This window comes from Neolamprologus brichardi, chromosome 11 (assembly GCF_056152115.1).
Source record: "Neolamprologus brichardi isolate AB-2024 chromosome 11, ASM5615211v1, whole genome shotgun sequence".
Lineage (NCBI taxonomy): Eukaryota > Metazoa > Chordata > Actinopteri > Cichliformes > Cichlidae > Neolamprologus > Neolamprologus brichardi.
Window position 1 is genome coordinate 16,465,042 of NC_142114.1, and position 17,351 is coordinate 16,482,392.

A 17,351-nucleotide genomic window follows, 5' to 3' on the forward strand; every position below is an offset into this window, starting at 1 on the left:
CAGATTTTCTTGTGTAGATTAAGTTATGTCAATAAATTATTACACGAAGAGACTTTTTGTCTGTCACCACTTTGAGTTTGACTTTATTGGTTGTAATTTACCTTGACGACAACTGGATGAGAATAGCACAGTGATGCAGTGGTTAACCTGTCACCTCACAGTAAGAAGGGTTCGGGTTCAAACCTGCTGCCAACGGGTTCCCTTGATTTTTTTCATTTGAATGTTCTTCTTGTAGCTTTCTGGGCTCCCTCCAATGTCCATGAAAGCTAAATTGTTTGTGTTTTCTAAACTGGCCATAAACTACATTGGCCCTGTGATTGATTCTGACCCTATAATAGCCATAAGGGGACGATAAATGTGGTTGTAAAAAGACTCCTGACTTGGCCTTTGCAAGCACTTTCCTGCTGAGCTTATAGTCTCACTCTTTTTCTTTTTTTTTAAATAAAAAATGATGGGCATTTTACAAAAGTTGGTCATACTATGGTTCACTAAGCAGGTTTCTGTTCATTAAAATATGGAGGGAAGGCGAGATGAGACAATTCACCAACATGACTTGGATGAGTGACAAAACGTTTCTCCCACTGAAAACTCTACGTCCGGATGAACAGAATCAACTTTTGGGGATATACTGGATGTTGGAACAACAGAAGGCTGATTATTGGCCCGTACAAATAAACGTGCAATTTAATTCGATTTAGTGTAGCTCCAAATCACAACAACAGTTCCCTCAAGCTGCTTTACAGTGCAGAGTAACGATCCTACAACATTAGAGAGAAAATCCCAACAGTTCGATGACCAGCTTACACATAATTTTTCCAACCGCACCAAACAACAACCAATTTTTAGATCAACTGATCAATTAGTTCATCATTAAGTATTAATAGCATTACAGTGATGTTAATAAAATGTAATTATTTTCGCAAAATTAGGTCTTCTGGTTACACATTTACAGTTAATTGAGTGAGATATAAATGATGTAATAAAAAAGTATATTATACTAACTATGTTATTCTAAAAGTGTTTATATTTAGTCGTCTATACTGGAAGAACCAATGAGCATTGTCTCAAACACTGCCTCACAGAGCTGCTGGCATGGTTATAGACCCTTAAGTCTTGTTTCTGCTGATTTTGCACATCAGCGCAAGCTTCCAGTATTTCTTTATCCAAGCCTCCAGTGACTAAGATGAGCCTCATGCATCTATCCAGTTCTGCACAGATGTTTTAACAGGCTTCAGCATTGGGGATCCGCGTAGGCAGCAGTATAATAATTCTGCAGTCTTTATTTCCCTTGCCAGAGAAAGAAAATCCATTTTCCCAGGCTTTTTGCAATTAGCTATTCTTTCAGATTGACACCCACCACCCGTCTAACACACTGCAGTAAACTGTTTCTCTCTTTTCTTGAGACAATGTCACCCACACTCCAACTCCAGATTTCTTCCCACATCAAAGCAGGGATCTGATAACAGCTCCTGCTACTGATGTTCTCTTTTATCCTCGTGTTTAGCTCATTCTCTCATGAGCCTTAAATTGCTCATTTTATTTATTTTTTGCCCACTGTGCTATAAAATGAGCAGACACACACGCTATAAATGCACCACAAGGACAAATCTCCTGTCTCAACCCCTGCAGCTTCCAGAAAACTATACCATCATTCCCTGTTTTCCCTGTCCTCTGGTTGTATTTTCATCTTGGTTTATATATGACACTTTACCACAAGCTGTCTGACCACCCATTGCCATGACAACTGCCGGCAAACATTTATCAAGCCAAACTAAGTCCAGATTCTCTCAACCACACGCTCAGCTCTGGGCGCTACTGCTGCTTGATGTGAATGGTTGCGATTGTGTAGTACAGTATATGTATGTGCATGTGTGTGCACATGTCGGGCAAAAGGAATGGAACTTAGCACTACAGTGTTTGGGGGACTACAGAGACATGCCAGCATTTAGAGCTTTAACTAAAGACAATGATGTATATCCCTGTCCTCTTTAATTTACATGTCTGACTTACAGCACCTCTGTGAAATGTCCTTGAGCAGAGATGTCTTATTCAGTCTGTTTCTGTCATCTGTATAGAAGTGACTCATAATGTTCCTCCACTCATTCTCCCTCCTTCACCTCTTCTTACACCCTTTCACAGATTTTCTCTCCATTATCTCCATCGTGTTCTGTTCTCATCTCTGTCACCCTCTCGTGGGGAATGGGGGTGGACGAATAAGAGGGGGAGTAGGAATGAAAGTCAGCGAATTATGGGAGAGTAAAAGAAAACACGCAAGAAGATAGCTGGGAGAATAATAGCAAGGATTTATGAATGAGCAGTGAAACAGAGTGAAATATGCACACACACACACACACACACACACACACACACACACACACATGCAAACACACCTGTGTTTGACATCTCAGTAAAAGCATAGCAGAGTGTAACAGACATGAGATGCCTGCTGACCACATCAGGGGAGTTCTGCTGAAGCCATTAACATTACACACATACTCACTCACCTACATGCTCCTGTGTGACACATGCTCAGGCTTACAAACTCACACGCAGGGACGAGCGTAAACACTAAGCTACTGCACGAATTAAAATAGAGGCTACATGGTTAAAAAGGTGAAAAAAACGTCGGCTTGTTCATGCTTTATTGAAACGTGTAATGGAGTGTAATGTGTAAAACCACACCACAGGCTGCTGGTGTTTCTATGAAGGGTATATGCGCCGGTGAGTGTAAAGCGTGAAACATTCGTACCCGATGCATTCCTCATTCATTCCTTGGGGTCTGAACAAGGGTGAAAATGGGCAGCGTGGATAATCACGCCACAAATTGCCACAAATTGCCACAAATGACCACAAATGGCAACATTTCATTCTATAGATTAACTTCAGCGACTGTGTGTGATTTGACACAGGTACAGATTTAACATGCCTTGCAAAACATAATCTCAACGCCTATTGATCTAATTTTGCATCGTGGTTGCATGGCGCAGGGCAGCAGTTAACCACTGCTTATCAGCTGCATCAGTATGCAGACAACAATGGCCTTTTTCTTCACTTTCTTTCTGGTGGGTGGGAACGTCTCGGTTTGTTCTGTGGCACAGCGAACATGAGTACTGAAGGGGAGCTGATGTTCATGCTCCATGAAGAAACACACATGGCACAGGCACCCTATTAGGGGAACTTTAGACATCAAGTCTAAGAGATGGCTGATATGGCCGGTGAGGTCGTGTTACACAGCTGCCAGGGTTTGTATGTGTCAGCTATAAGCGGATATGAACCGGTAACCTTTTGGCTCTGAGTACACATATATCTGATGGTAGCTGGAGACTTCCAACAAAAATGAAATATGTCCTCAGTTCAAACATATGTGATAGATTTACTAAAGGATCTGACTTTGTACCAAGAACCGGTACTCTTTAGGCACAGCTTCCTTTACCTTTGATTTATTTGGCAAATGGAGTGTGTCCAGGTGTTTTAAGATGCCTGCTTTCCTTCTTTAAGCACAAAATCATCTGAGGAATGTCTTCATGGTCAGTAGTTTACTGTCACACAGTGTTAAGTGGGCCTCAGGGAGGCTGCCACACCATCACTGGCACATGCTGTCTTTTAAAGTTGAGGGAGGTTAATCACCAGTAAGAGAGTGCTGAGTGAGGGGTAAGGAACTGGGCAGTGGAGCGACACCAGAGCCTTGTTTTACACAGAGATGAATATACTTAGATTTGTGTTCACAGCGTTGGATTAACTGAATTAACTGAATGAATAACTTCACCTTATTTTAAACTGTCCTTCAGTTTTGTTTGGCTTTTTAAAGAAATGTAACAGGTTTTTTTTTTTAAAGGTCTGAAATATAGGCTGAGATGTGGCTCTTACCTGTAAGGAGGAGGATAAACTCCAGGCACAACAGGTATTTACGCAGCTCCATTTATGAATCCGAATGAAAGAAGTCTCTCTTTAATGTTTTCCCCCCCTTTTCCCTCGTTTATTAAGTGGAAATGAGGAGCGTCGTTGCCCACCGCACACATACACAGACACGCTTGTTTTCAGCTTTTTCTCTTTCCAAGAGATGCGTAAAAGTCGGCCAAACTGTGCCGCGGTGGCATGCCACGTGCGTAAATGGGGTTCAACTTCAGGAGCTTAAATACTGATTCAAATAGAATCGAAAATGAAAAATCTGGCTATGATTTTCTTCTTCTTCTCGTCTTATGTTAACGTGAGCGAAAACGTCTTAAAAATGTAAAAATGAAAAATCAACTTTGTGACGTCTTAGTGACCCATGGCGTGACAATAACTGCACCTGTCCCATCCAACAAGAGGCCGCAGTTCCGACTCATTAAACCATTACAAATGGTTCACAAACAGGCAGGCAGCAGCTTTATCCCTCCAGACTCCGGAGCGCGTCTTTGAAGCTCAAACTCCTCTGACAGAAACTCCGCTCATCAGTCCCAAAGTCTGAGGAGCACTGTCGTGAGCGGTATCTTTGACAGCACGTTATCCATGATCCACTCCGCTTATTTCTCTTATTTTAGGCTCCCCCGCTTCTCTGTCCGTGTAAACATGTGTCTCTAGTAACGGATTTCTCTCAAGTTGAAATGAAAGAGTGCATTTATCCTCACAGCTCCCCTCCCTCCATCCACCAGACTCCTCTCTGAGAAACTGGTTCACAAACCTCAAACCCACATCTCCCCTTTCTCTCCTCTCCTCGCACTCGTTTTTCTTTTTCAAACACTCAGACCGTTTCTCTCTCCTGTACACTTTTCTTATTTTTTATGATTTACGAATAAGGAGTCAAATTTCACCAAACTGTTTTTGGCACCGTTTCTATGTGCCTGCAACGGGTGAGAATCAGAGTCAGTTACTGACTGCAGTTAATACAACATTAATCAATCCTTTTTTTCTTTCAGAAACCGTAAAAGGCAAAACAAGTGTCACACTGGCAGGGGGATGTGCTCAAAACTTCCAAATCAAATGCTGCTAAGGGGGGAATAATGATTTATAGCACTCATTATTTCATAAGACTTAAGAGAGGCTTAGTAAGAGGTGGCCTCTCATTAAAAACAAATTTGGTTTTATGTACCAAGCGCTACTTCTGCTGTGACAGATCAAAATGTCTGATGGAAAGGTGACATGAATCTGAGTCACATGGAAATGAAACAGAACCAAGTGCTCTGAATCTGGAAAAGTCACATTAAATTAGCTAACACAAAAACTGTGGACAATAAGCATTACCATAACCACTGGAACAGTTATTTGAGATACTTCTGCTTAATTATTTACGAATTAATGATAAAATGTTTAATTCTGTGCTTTAGAATCAGCGCTGTAAAGTCACCCTTTGTTGAAATTCTTCTAGCCTAATGGGCATCGCTTCAAGCATGACAAGGGCACCATCTACAGGACAACAGATGTCAATGAATGCTTTGATGAGAAAAGAAATGCCGTAAACCACCGGTTATTGTTTTCACCGTCACCTTATCTCAGCCCCAGCAGGCAACAGTAAGAGGTTTTGGGATAACATGTCATAAAAACACCAAATTAAGAGATTCATTTTTCAAGAATGGTGCTCATTCCTTCAGTAGGTTTTCAGAGATTTGGGGAATCCAAAACAAGGAGCACTAATGTTGCTTTTGAGGCTTGTGGTGACTTATTACTTAATGGTGTTTTCCCATCTGTTATCCAACTCACAATGCTACACTAGCATAAAGTGGCCCAAAAAAGTAATCTGAGCATATAATTTCAGCACATGTGTTCTGCCATGCATCACACTGAGGCTTTTGATAACTAACTGATCAAAAGTAAGAACACATAAAAAGGCAAATCTCAAATAAAATCTTGCTTATCCAAGTTCACCACATCCTTAAATTTCAGTCATGCAGTGATCATTATTTTGAGCAGTGGTTTGGGCTAACCACCTTCTATGACATTTGGTATCTGTACTGTTGTACTAATGGCAGGAAAGCACATGCTGAACTTATCTTATGTGCTATGATGACAATCTCCTGTCCCACCACATAGAAGTGGTCTATTGGATTCAAATGTGGTGACTATGGAGGCCATTTGAGTACAGTTAACTTGATGATTTGAGCTTTGTGACATGAGTAGCTTCCCGTTGGAAGCAGCTGTCAGAAGATGGGTACACTGTGGGACAGACACGGTCAGCAACAATACTTAGGCAGGCTGTGGTGTTTAAATGATGCTTAGATGGTACCAAGGAGTCATTTTTGGCAAAGATTTTGATGCCAAATGTTGATCCTACCAGCTAAATGTTGCAGAAGTAATCAAAACTCCTCAGTTCAAGGACTATTTTTCCGATCTTTCTATCCAGTTTTGGTGAATTGTAGACTAAGTTTCTTGTTCTTAGCAGACATGAGTGGTACCCAGTTTGGTTTTCTGCTGCTGTAGCTCAACTGCTTCAGTTTTTGACATTTAGAGATGCTACCTTGGTGTTAAAGTATGGTTAATTGATTTACTGTTGCCTTACTTCCAGCTCAAAGTGCCATTTTGGCCATTTTTCTCTGACCTTCGTCATCTGCAAGGCCTTTTCACCCAGAGGACTGCTGCTCATGGGATATTTTCTGTTTTTCAGACCAGCCCTTCTAACACCTACAACGATGCCACATATACAGTCACTTAAAGTACCCTTTTCCCTGTTCTGATGCTCAGTTTTGACCATTACTATGTGCCTCACTGCACTGACTTGCCGCCCTGTGATTTTACATTAATGAGCAGATGAACCTGTGCACCTAATGAAGTGTAACAGGGTGACTTTAACCCTTGTGTAGTGTTCATGTTTTTATGTCTGTGTAGATTCTCAGTCATCCAGGTCATGGTAATCTAAGGAGCTTGTAAAAGAAAAGTGACCCCTTTTCTTAAACATCTTCAAGATACTTAAAGAAGTCCAGTCACTTTTCTTTCATAGCTCCTGAGATGTTCATGTTTTTGTTAGTTAGTCACTTTTTGGGGGTCTGGTGGATGCACCGCATATTGGGCTTTTTCAAAGAAAGAAAATTAAACCCCAAGCCAAACCTAAACCAACCTGATGCCTGCTGGGAGAAGAGAGGATGTTATCAAGCCTTAGCCAAGTGCCAACAGATGTGCTTCCCCTCACACACTGACCATCCCCTAAAGACAGAGCCTGATAGATCGGGCAGAGTGGGCAGGAGGATATATTATTCCTGAGTTTGCTGTTGTATTTGGTTTGTCGTTCTGTTTTCTTACCAGTGTTCCTCCCTCTGCTTCTCGTGTCCTCTTTGATCATGAAATACTTTCTCGGACTTCTATCTTTGCAGCTGTGTGCTCTGCATTTGCTCTACATGACTGCCCCCTTTTGGACACACCGTTGTGTGCATGGGTTAGCACTGCCTCTGCTTCCCCTGAAATATGACTGGCCACCACCCGAAGACCACTGGTGACACTGGATTGTTAAGTTAAGCACTGAAAGCATGAATTGGGACTCTGCAACTTAACTGTACATTTACTCAAATACTTTACTGAGGTACAGTTTAATGTATTTGTACATAAATATTTCTATGTCATGCCATTTTCTATATTTTGCATGTAAATATTGTCTTTTGTACACCACACCATTTTTTAAAGGTTCATTTATTTTATTTTGCAGATTTTAAACTACAAATATGATAACAGTTTATTCTCTAATGATCAGAATTATGCACACAATTAAAATTATTTACAACTACAACTTTAAAGCAGTATGCTCATTAATTTGAGGGAAATTAAGTACCGTATTTTTCAGACTATAAGGCGCACCTAAAATTCGACAGTGCGCCTTATAATCCTTATGTATGAACTCTGGTTGTGCTTACTGACCTCGAACTGATTTTATGTGGTACACGGCGAGTAGAAATCTGTTAAAAAATGTTTTAGTACGACTTTGGTAAGCTACGAAGCCACACCGCGTGATGGATTGTTGGAGCATTACGGCTATCGTAGTTGGAATCCTCATCTGGGTCCAAACTCCGCTTCGGGTCCCAAAGTCAAACGAACACTGCGGCATCACTAAGAGTAAAAAATTGTCTAAATTCTTTGATCTATAATAAAATGATCAGTGTTGCTGCTTTATCAGGTGTAACAATTAAGTTTAACGTCTAGGCATCCATGAAAACAGAATTTATTAAATTTAATGGAGTTAGAAGTCATAATACACCATGTTCTGGTGTATTATGACTGAGAGATTTCTGAAAAAATTAAAACGTACAACTCTGCTATCACTTCCAACATAACTGAAGACAGAAAACTAGACAGTAGTGACTTTTCTAGGGTTACTGAAGTATAGTAACCCTATACTATAACAAGCTAGTATATAATGATTTGCTACGTGATCATAACATAACATATATCATAACATAGCATACCATAAACACAGGCTGTGTCCCAAAACGTAGACTGCATCCACAAATGCGTCCTTCTTTTTTGAAGGATGGGTCGGGTGTGTCCTTCGTGGCCTACCATATCCCAGAATTCATAGCGCGACCCAGCCAATTCCAGTTTCCAAAAATGGCTGCCGCTACTAAGTTTTAATATTACTCTTATCAATCTTTCTGGGTCACAAAATAAACTTTTAACATATTTTCAGGCGAGAAAATAGCTGTGTAAACTTCAAATTTCTTCTTGGTTTATCAAGACATTGGATATTTGCAAAAGTGCTCCAATGTTTTTGGAGACATCTGTTACCCACTAGCTCGATAGCTACAGTGGGGCAAAAAAGTATTTAGTCAGCCACCGATTGTGCAAGTTCCCCCACTTAAAATGATGACAGAGGTCAGTAATTTGCACCAGAGGTACACTTCAACTGTGAGAGACAGAATGTGAAAAAAAAAAATCCATGAATTCACATGGTAGGATTTGTAAAGAATTTATTCGTAAATCAGGGTGGAAAATAAGTATTTGGTCAATAACAAAAATACAACTCAATACTTTGTAACATAACCTTTGTTGGCAATAACAGAGGTCAAACGTTTACTATAGGTCTTTACCAGGTTTGCACACACAGTAGCTGGTATTTTGGCCCATTCCTCCATGCAGATCTTCTCAAGAGCAGTGATGTTTTGGGGCTGTCGCCGAGCAACACGGACTTTCAACTCCCGCCACAGATTTTCTATGGGGTTGAGGTCTGGAGACTGGCTAGGCCACTCCAGGACTTTCAAATGCTTCTTACGGAGCCACTCCTTTGTTGCCCGGGCGGTGTGTTTTGGATCATTGTCATGTTGGAAGACCCAGCCTCGTTTCATCTTCAAAGTTCTCACTGATGGAAGGAGGTTTTGGCTCAAAATCTCACGATACTTGGCCCCATTCATTCTGTCCTTAACACGGATCAGTCGTCCTGTCCCCTTGGCAGAAAAACAGCCCCATAGCATGATGTTTCCACCCCCATGCTTCACAGTAGGTATGGTGTTCTTGGGATGCAACTCAGTATTCTTCTTCCTCCAAACACGACGAGTTGAGTTTATACCAAAAAGTTCTACTTTGGTTTCATCTGACCACATGACATTCTCCCAATCCTCTGCTGTATCATCCATGTGCTCTCTGGCAAACTTCAGACGGGCCTGGACATGCACTGGCTTCAGCAGCGGAACACGTCTGGCACTGCAGGATTTGATTCCCTGCCGTTGTAGTGTGTTACTGATGGTGACCTTTGTTACTTTGGTCCCAGCTCTCTGCAGGTCATTCACCAGGTCCCCCCGTGTGGTTCTGGGATCTTTGCTCACCGTTCTCATGATCATTTTGACCCCACGGGATGAGATCTTGCGTGGAGCCCCAGATCGAGGGAGATTATCAGTGGTCTTGTATGTCTTCCATTTTCTGATGATTGCTCCCACAGTTGATTTTTTTCACACCAAGCTGCTTGCCTATTGTAGATTCACTCTTCCCAGTCTGGTGCAGGTCTACAATTCTTTTCCTGGTGTCCTTCGAAAGCTCTTTGGTCTTGGCCATGGCGGAGTTTGGAGTCTGACTGGTTGAGGCTGTGGACAGGTGTCTTTTATACAGATGATGAGGTCAAACAGGTGCCAGTCATACAGGTAACGAGTGGGGGACAGAAAAGCTTCTTACAGAAGACGTTACAGGTCTGTGAGAGCCAGGGATTTTCCTAGTTTGAGGTGACCAAATACTTATTTTCCACCCTGATTTACGAATAAATTCTTTACAAATCCTACCATGTGAATTCATGGATTTTTTTTCACATTCTGTCTCTCACAGTTGAAGTGTACCTCTGGTGCAAATTACTGACCTCTGTCATCATTTTAAGTGGGGGAACTTGCACAATCGGTGGCTGACTAAATACTTTTTTGCCCCACTGTAGCTGGGGGATTCAATGGTCACTCGAGCCGGCGAGAGCAGCGGACTCCCGGGTTCATCGTTTTCAGACCCCCGCTGTCTTTCGCTACTTGGGTAAAACCTGATATATAAGTCTCTCGGATAACTTAAAAATGTAATTGTTTGGCTTCTTTTGGTGTTTTATTTGTTCCAGAGTAAATCGGTTTGGCTGAGATCAAAGTTATTAGATTAGATTCGATTAAATAAAACTTTATTATTCCATCGGGTGGGTTCCTCCGGGATTTTCACACAATGAACGTCAAACAGAAAACTGATTAAACAGAAGTGTGAGACGGTCGAGAATTTACGCCAGTGAACTGTTATATTTTAGATAGCAAGGAGCAGACGGCTAAGTTTATTAAACTCCACCGAGACAGCGGTGACGCAAGTCTGAAGGCTAGACTGTCCTATTTCACAGCCTCGCACTTCTCGGTCTTCAAAGGATGCGGCCTATGTTTTGGGACACAGCGACAATGTAGCTGAAGGATGAACGCTAACTTTTTCCCACTCGATAAAAGTTAATGTGAGGGTTCCTGATGGTTAGGGACAAATGCAATTGCATGGCAGGATGCTGTAAACGGACCAAACTTCAGTCAGGAGAACAACTGAGATAATCCATCCACAGTAAGAGGTTAGTCATTAATATACTGCAACAACATGGGAATAGAGCAGCTGTGAGAGAATTCAACATTAATGAATCAATGGTATGGAAGTGGAGGAAGCAAGAAGAATGAGCTGAGTAAAGTTTGACTTAATGCGCCGTATAATGGTGCGCCTTATGGCCCGAAAAATACGGTATATGTTGTACTAGTTGGCTGATTAAGTAGAATTGTGACTTTTAAGTAATGAATCAAAATACTTATTTCTAAATTTTGCACAAAAAAGTTATTAATTGTCAAATCAGGTTTAATTTCTTTTGCAGTCACATTTTTATGTAATACATCAAACATATATATCATGGCACAGGGATGTGTGTTTTTCACACCACTTTTTTACTGTTTTGATGTCTTCTTGTGAGCACTGGGCTCCCCTGCCTTGTAGTTGTTCTCCTATACCAAATAATTGAAAAAGTCCATGTGGGCTCACATGACAGTGAGATATTATGTTTACAGTTTTACTTTATCAGTGTGGTTTCACCTTTGAGGGACTCCGTCCTGTAAGAGAGACTCATGTTTGTTGCTTTACACCACCCTACAAGAGTCCAAAAAGACTGACTTTCTTATGTACAGTGTTTTTCACAAGGGATAAAATGAAATGTCACCATCAGCTGTTTGATGACTTGAACAAAGTGTAACAGTAAAACTTTGCTTATTTTATTTTTTCATAAATAAATCTGTGAAAAATGGACTTTCTTCATTGGCTGGGTGGAAAGAAGACATGCTGTCTGCCATAGGATGTATAAAGATGACTGATTTAGGTGAACCCAGTTTTTGACCTTTTGCATAAACAGGTCTCAAAATGCCAATCGCTGTACTTTACAACAATAAAATAACAATCTGCTGTGACTAGTATGTGACTGTAAATAGTCAAGCTCCATATAATATCTTCTGCTTCTGCTTAAGAGTGTAAAAATATAGCTGTAGTGATAAAAGGATGCAAATACTATGCTGCTGCTATAACAAATGCCTCTTATTACCACTTGGTGTCGCAGTGTTTCAGTTTTTGTGTCTGTATTTCAGCAGACCTGGCAGAGCAGCCTCGTGGTGTGTGTGCACTCTCTAACCTCTCTTCAAAATTTGTATGGTTTCCTTTTAAAGCTAATTGCATAGCTCATCCGGGGCCAGCTTGTCTTCTGGTTGTCAGTACAATGTCTCGTGATGGTCAGCTGATGTCAGATTCATATTATGCTGAATTCCTCCTTTCCCAGTTAAAGGAATGCTGCAGAACATCTTTTTTTTTCTATCTCTGGCTTTTCCAGGGTCATCATGTGGCGATGGATTTCTGCCAGCGGCAGCACGCAGTGCACCGGGTTTACAGAGTAAACTCATAAGTGGCCAACACATCTTGAAGGACTCCATTTGCTTTGATTCATGAGTCCAGTGAGGGAAAGTTAATGATTATTGGAAAACTGACCTCACCCTCTCCGGCATTCCCCTTTCATTTACTGCAGAAATGACTTTGGTTTTCATCAGCATCCTTGACATTATTGCCTCCACTTTCTTTCTTCATCTAGTGTCTCCCTCACGCAGAATCCAGCAAGAGGCATCAGATATTCCCATGAGATCTATGCACAATGACTCAAAGAAGCATCAAGCCAATATTATTTTTGCAATTATGTATCCTAATGTGTTTGGCACATCTTGGGTTCTGTAACTCGACTAGCAACATAGTTGTACTAACTGGCAGCAGCATTTAATGTCACACGCAACCAAACGCCGCTGTAGACAATCGCTGAGTCTTGCACTGAGGTGAAACCTGTGCGAGAGCCAACTCTCTCTGTCTGTCACACACAGACACACACAGACACACACACACCACAGACAAACTGTTTCACACCGGTTGGCGTTATGCAGGAGCCCATTAACATCAGTCATAAAATCAAACTTTGAGTCACGCTGCTGTGACAAAACAGGTTAAATCAAAGCAGAGCAGATAACTTTTACAGCATTTAGCAACCGTTGCTCCACATTAAATATAATGTATTTATTTTATTCCGTGCACTGTTTTACTTTTTCTAGATCTTTCCCACAACTTTAAAGATGAAAACTGGTTAGACTTTAATATTTATGGGTTAGTTATACCATGCATATTTGCATAATTTTATTAGACTTGATAGTATATTAGATGACCATGCAGTCTTGTAATTTCTGGTCAAAGAATAAGAAATACGCCAGCAGAAACAGTTTCAAACTGCATGCGAGTTTCATAGTGTACAAAACAGCAGCAGAGGCTTTATGTTGGACTGATGTCTGCTGCTCAGTGTGTCTGCTTCGCCTTTCCAGGCAAATCTGCATTTCAGCATGAGTTGAACATGGAATGTCTGCTGGGTGTACTACTTTAGTTGGCGGCTCTGTGGGATATTTTGCCTGTTGAATGATAAGTAAATCAACGTCAGACCTACAGTCTGGCTATGTAGATAGATAGATGCAGGGCTGTATAGACTATAACACCAGTGTGTTAAATTTTATCAGTACAGTACAGCAATTGTGATTTGTGGATAGTTAGACAGTAGTGACAGTGGGGTGTTAGTAGACAAGCCTTTTCCCCTTTCTGTCATCAGGTGCCCCTGAGGCGTCACTCCTGATGGGTTTGGTTGGAATTCGGCCAGTGTTTGATCCTGGTGGTTGTGACTAAGTGGCTTATTAAATGAAGGTAAGCTTTTCATTTTAGTGATACCTGTTATTTTAATTGGTGTTGTTGGTCTTTGGGTTTCCAGTTTGTCCTACCTTCTGTGCACTGATGTCATGGCAGTAACTCATTGCATGGATATGGCATAGTTATTGATGGAATGGTCTGTATATTTCAGAAGCTGCTGATCTACTGGGATTTTCCCACAAAACCATTTAGGGTTTGCAGAAAATGGTCTGAAAAAGAGAAAATATCCAATGGGTGCCACTTTTCTTAGTCAAAATAGCTTGTTGTACCTGTCAGAGCTCAGAGGAAAATGGCCAGGCTGCTTTGAGCTCATAGGAAAACAAGCAGTTCAGATAACACTTGTTACTGCAAAGGTATCAGACGAGTATCTCTGAAGGCACAAGAGCACACTTGAAGCTTGAAGCAGATGGGCTACAACAGCAGAAGACCACACCAGGTACCGCTCCTCAGCTAAGAATGGGAGACAGAGGTTCACCAACACCACACATTAAAAAATTAGAAAAATGTTGCCTGGTCTGATGAGTTTCAATTTCCTCTGCAACATTTAGAGAGTCAGAATTTGGCATTATGAAATCATGGATTGGTATCAATAGTTCAGACTGGTGGTGGTGATGTAATGGTGTGGGAATATTTTCTTGGCATGCTTTTGCCCATTAGTACAAACTGAGCATCATTTAAACAGCACCGCCTCTCTGAGTATAACTGCTGATGATGTCCAACCTTTTATGACCACAGTGCACCCATCTTCTGATGGCAGCTTCCAGCAGGATAATGCACCATGTCACATAGCTCAGATTAAAACTCCAATTAATTTTTTCCAACATGACAATGAGTTCACTGTCATCAAATGGCCTCCACAGTCACCAGATCTAATACAGTGCTGGTGGAATGCGGTGGAAGAGGAGATTCACTACATGGATGTGCAGCCACAAAATCTGCAGCAACTGTGTAATGCTATCAGGTCAATATGGACCAAAGTCTTTGAGGAATGTTTCCATTTTTTGAAAATCAGAAAATATCTCCCGAACTTTATAAATGGCAACCACACAACCACATTCCAGACACAAGACAGAGGATTAGTTTAAAAGGAAATATGTTGAAACATGCTTAGCTTTGTTAAAGTACAGCTGCATCCATCTGTTTCAGGTAGACATGCCACAGAGCAGAAAGATGATGAGACTTACATTGCTGATGTTCAGTGCCGTGACGCTCTCGATGTTTTGAAACCTTGTTCACTGAATGAGTTGGTCAAGTTCTATCCTGATTATATTGTTATACTGTTGGTGGTTATGTCTTCTAACCCCAATCATAAACACAGAAAGCTGGGAGGCACAAATGTGTTGTGTATACGAGAGAATAAGAGCATGCTGTTGTGGTGTTAGCTATAGCAGCAAAAAGAGTTGTGAGCATTTCTGTGTGACGCTGACAGGCCGGTGACTCATCAATGAACCAATTTTAAATTGTGTCTTCAGCCACTAGCAGCCTATTGCAAAAAGCACATAATTTCTTCCAAGTTCTTCAATTGAATCTTTAAAAAAATTCCAACGATAACAAAATTTGACAGAAATAAAATAGTATTTTTGGATCTGTCTGGCCCTTAAGGAAAAAAAATTAGGACCCGAGAGATGAAGTTGACCCTTCAGTTGATCCATCTACCATTCACTGAAGCCTCACCAGAAATGGTCTCAGTAGAGGGGCTTCTGTCAAGAAGCCATTCTTACAGAAGGACAACAGGGAGAAAAGGCTGAGTTGTGCCAAATTTTTAGTTCAAATTATCATCAGTATGTACTGAGGAGGTCAGGAGAGAGATGCAACAGTGAGTGTCTTCAACTATTTATAAAACACGGTGGAGGCTCTGTCATGGTTTGGGTTGCATTTCAGACAGTGGTGTTGGGGATATTTAAAAAACTGAGAGAATTTTGAATGCATAAAAGTCCCATCAGATTTTCATCCAACATGCAATACTATCTGGAAAACATCTGATTGGGAACAGCTTCATTTTTCAGCATGACATTGATCGCCAAAACACTGCTCATACAGTAAAAGCATACCTGGATAGAATAACATGCAATGATACACTACCAGTCATGGATTGGCCTCCCAGAGCCCAGACATCAACAATATTGAAGCAGTGTGGGATCATGTTGACAGAGAACAGAAACAAAGGGAGCCAACGTCCAAAGAAGAGCTTTGAGTGTCCTTCAAGAAGTCTGGATAAGTATTCCTGAAGAATGAAATGACAAGAAATCTTACCTAACAGAGTTCAGAATGTGGAAGGAATAAAGGTGATCATGCCAAATATTTTTATCCTAGCATAAGTCAAAGAAATGAGGGGCATCTCAAGACTTTTGAATGTCAAAATGTGTTCTATAATGACTAACACACCACTACACACACTGCGTTTACTATTTATTATGTATTCATGCTGTGGTAAAAGTGTTGGCTTGGTTTCTTGAAGACCAAACTATGAGGGAGAAAGAATTGGAAGAAGATCGTGAATTTCTTTGTGATCAAGTGGAACTCTTAATTAAAGTAGTACATGAAGGCAGTCATAGAGGCAGAACACATAGACTGGGAATTGTTGGGAATTCTGTGGCATGTTCAGATTGGCACATAATCAGAAGAAGCAGTGGAAATGGGGTAACCAGACAAGAATGATGAAATCTGGGAGCCTAGGTATAATAATTTGGCTTAATTTTTGTGACCGCTAAGACTAAATGAGGAAACAAGTGCAGGCGTCTGTGTCAGTGCTTCCAAACGTCTCAATTTCTGCCAGTCTTGACTAAACCACACGTCTGGGCATTTCAGAGTAAAACTGGGTCAGCAGAGTCTCCAAAAGCCTCTGTTTTAGAGCTAAAAGTAGCACGTTGTACACTAAATGCAAGTGTTGCAAACTTTCTAAACACTTTAAAACAAAAGTGCGCTAGTGTGCCTGTAACTGTTACTTTGTGTCGTTGCCTTGTTTGTGCATCTGTGTATTTCAGTGTAATCGTCTGAAGTGCCCTGACAGGAGTGGCATATTTGTTTAGTCACCGTGTTCAAGTATCGACAGTCTTTTTCCAAAATGGATTGCTCCACCTTTAATTTGTTCCCACGAGGAAAGCAGTTGCACTATTTTTGCTCTTTCAGTCATGCACCAATTTCCGAGTAGCAGCTCTGGGAGTTTTTCATGTACACACATGCTTTATGTGTGTGTGCGTGCACATGCGGCAGCCAATAGGTTTTCACAAGGTGTGTTTCCTCCAACCCTGCTTCTCAAATCACAGTGCTCTGCAACCAATCAAATGACACCACAGCGCACCTCACCCAGCATTACGCTGCGTCCAGCTATGACTGGCTGTTCCCAAGTGTGCTTGAGCGAGGAAAGAGATGGAGAGAGTGAGAAAGGGAGAGATAGGGGTGGGGGGGAAGAAGTGGATAAACATGGATGTTAATAGACTGAAATTAGGTTTTCCCGCTCTAATAATTAAAATGAATATTAAATACAAGTTCAATCATAAAAAGTATTATGGTTGAAATATGTTTTTTCAGCTTACATGTGCACTTTTGTGTGCATGTTGTTTTGCATATTAATGCATGTGTGAGACTTTACTGAGTGCTGATCCTAAAAACAAGGAGTGAGTCATGTCAATTTAACAGCTGCAGCAGCTGTGATGCCTGATGGTCCCTCTGGACGCCTGCCTTCACACCCCCACCTCCATCTCTTTTGC

General features: G+C 41.1%; 1 protein-coding gene across 2 annotated transcripts in view; it reads right to left on the reverse strand.

The window, feature by feature from the left end:
* Window positions 1-4,620, reverse strand: part of itga10 (integrin, alpha 10) — a 30,282-nt gene extending 25,662 nt beyond the window's left edge. For both annotated transcript variants that reach the window (XM_006804854.3, XM_087848224.1), the window contains exon 1: window positions 3,868-4,620. In XM_006804854.3, the coding sequence (XP_006804917.1) occupies window positions 3,868-3,919 (52 nt within the window). In that variant the 5' untranslated portion in view covers window positions 3,920-4,620. The remainder of the gene's footprint in view (window positions 1-3,867) is intronic.
* Window positions 4,621-17,351: the final 12,731 nt, after the last annotated feature.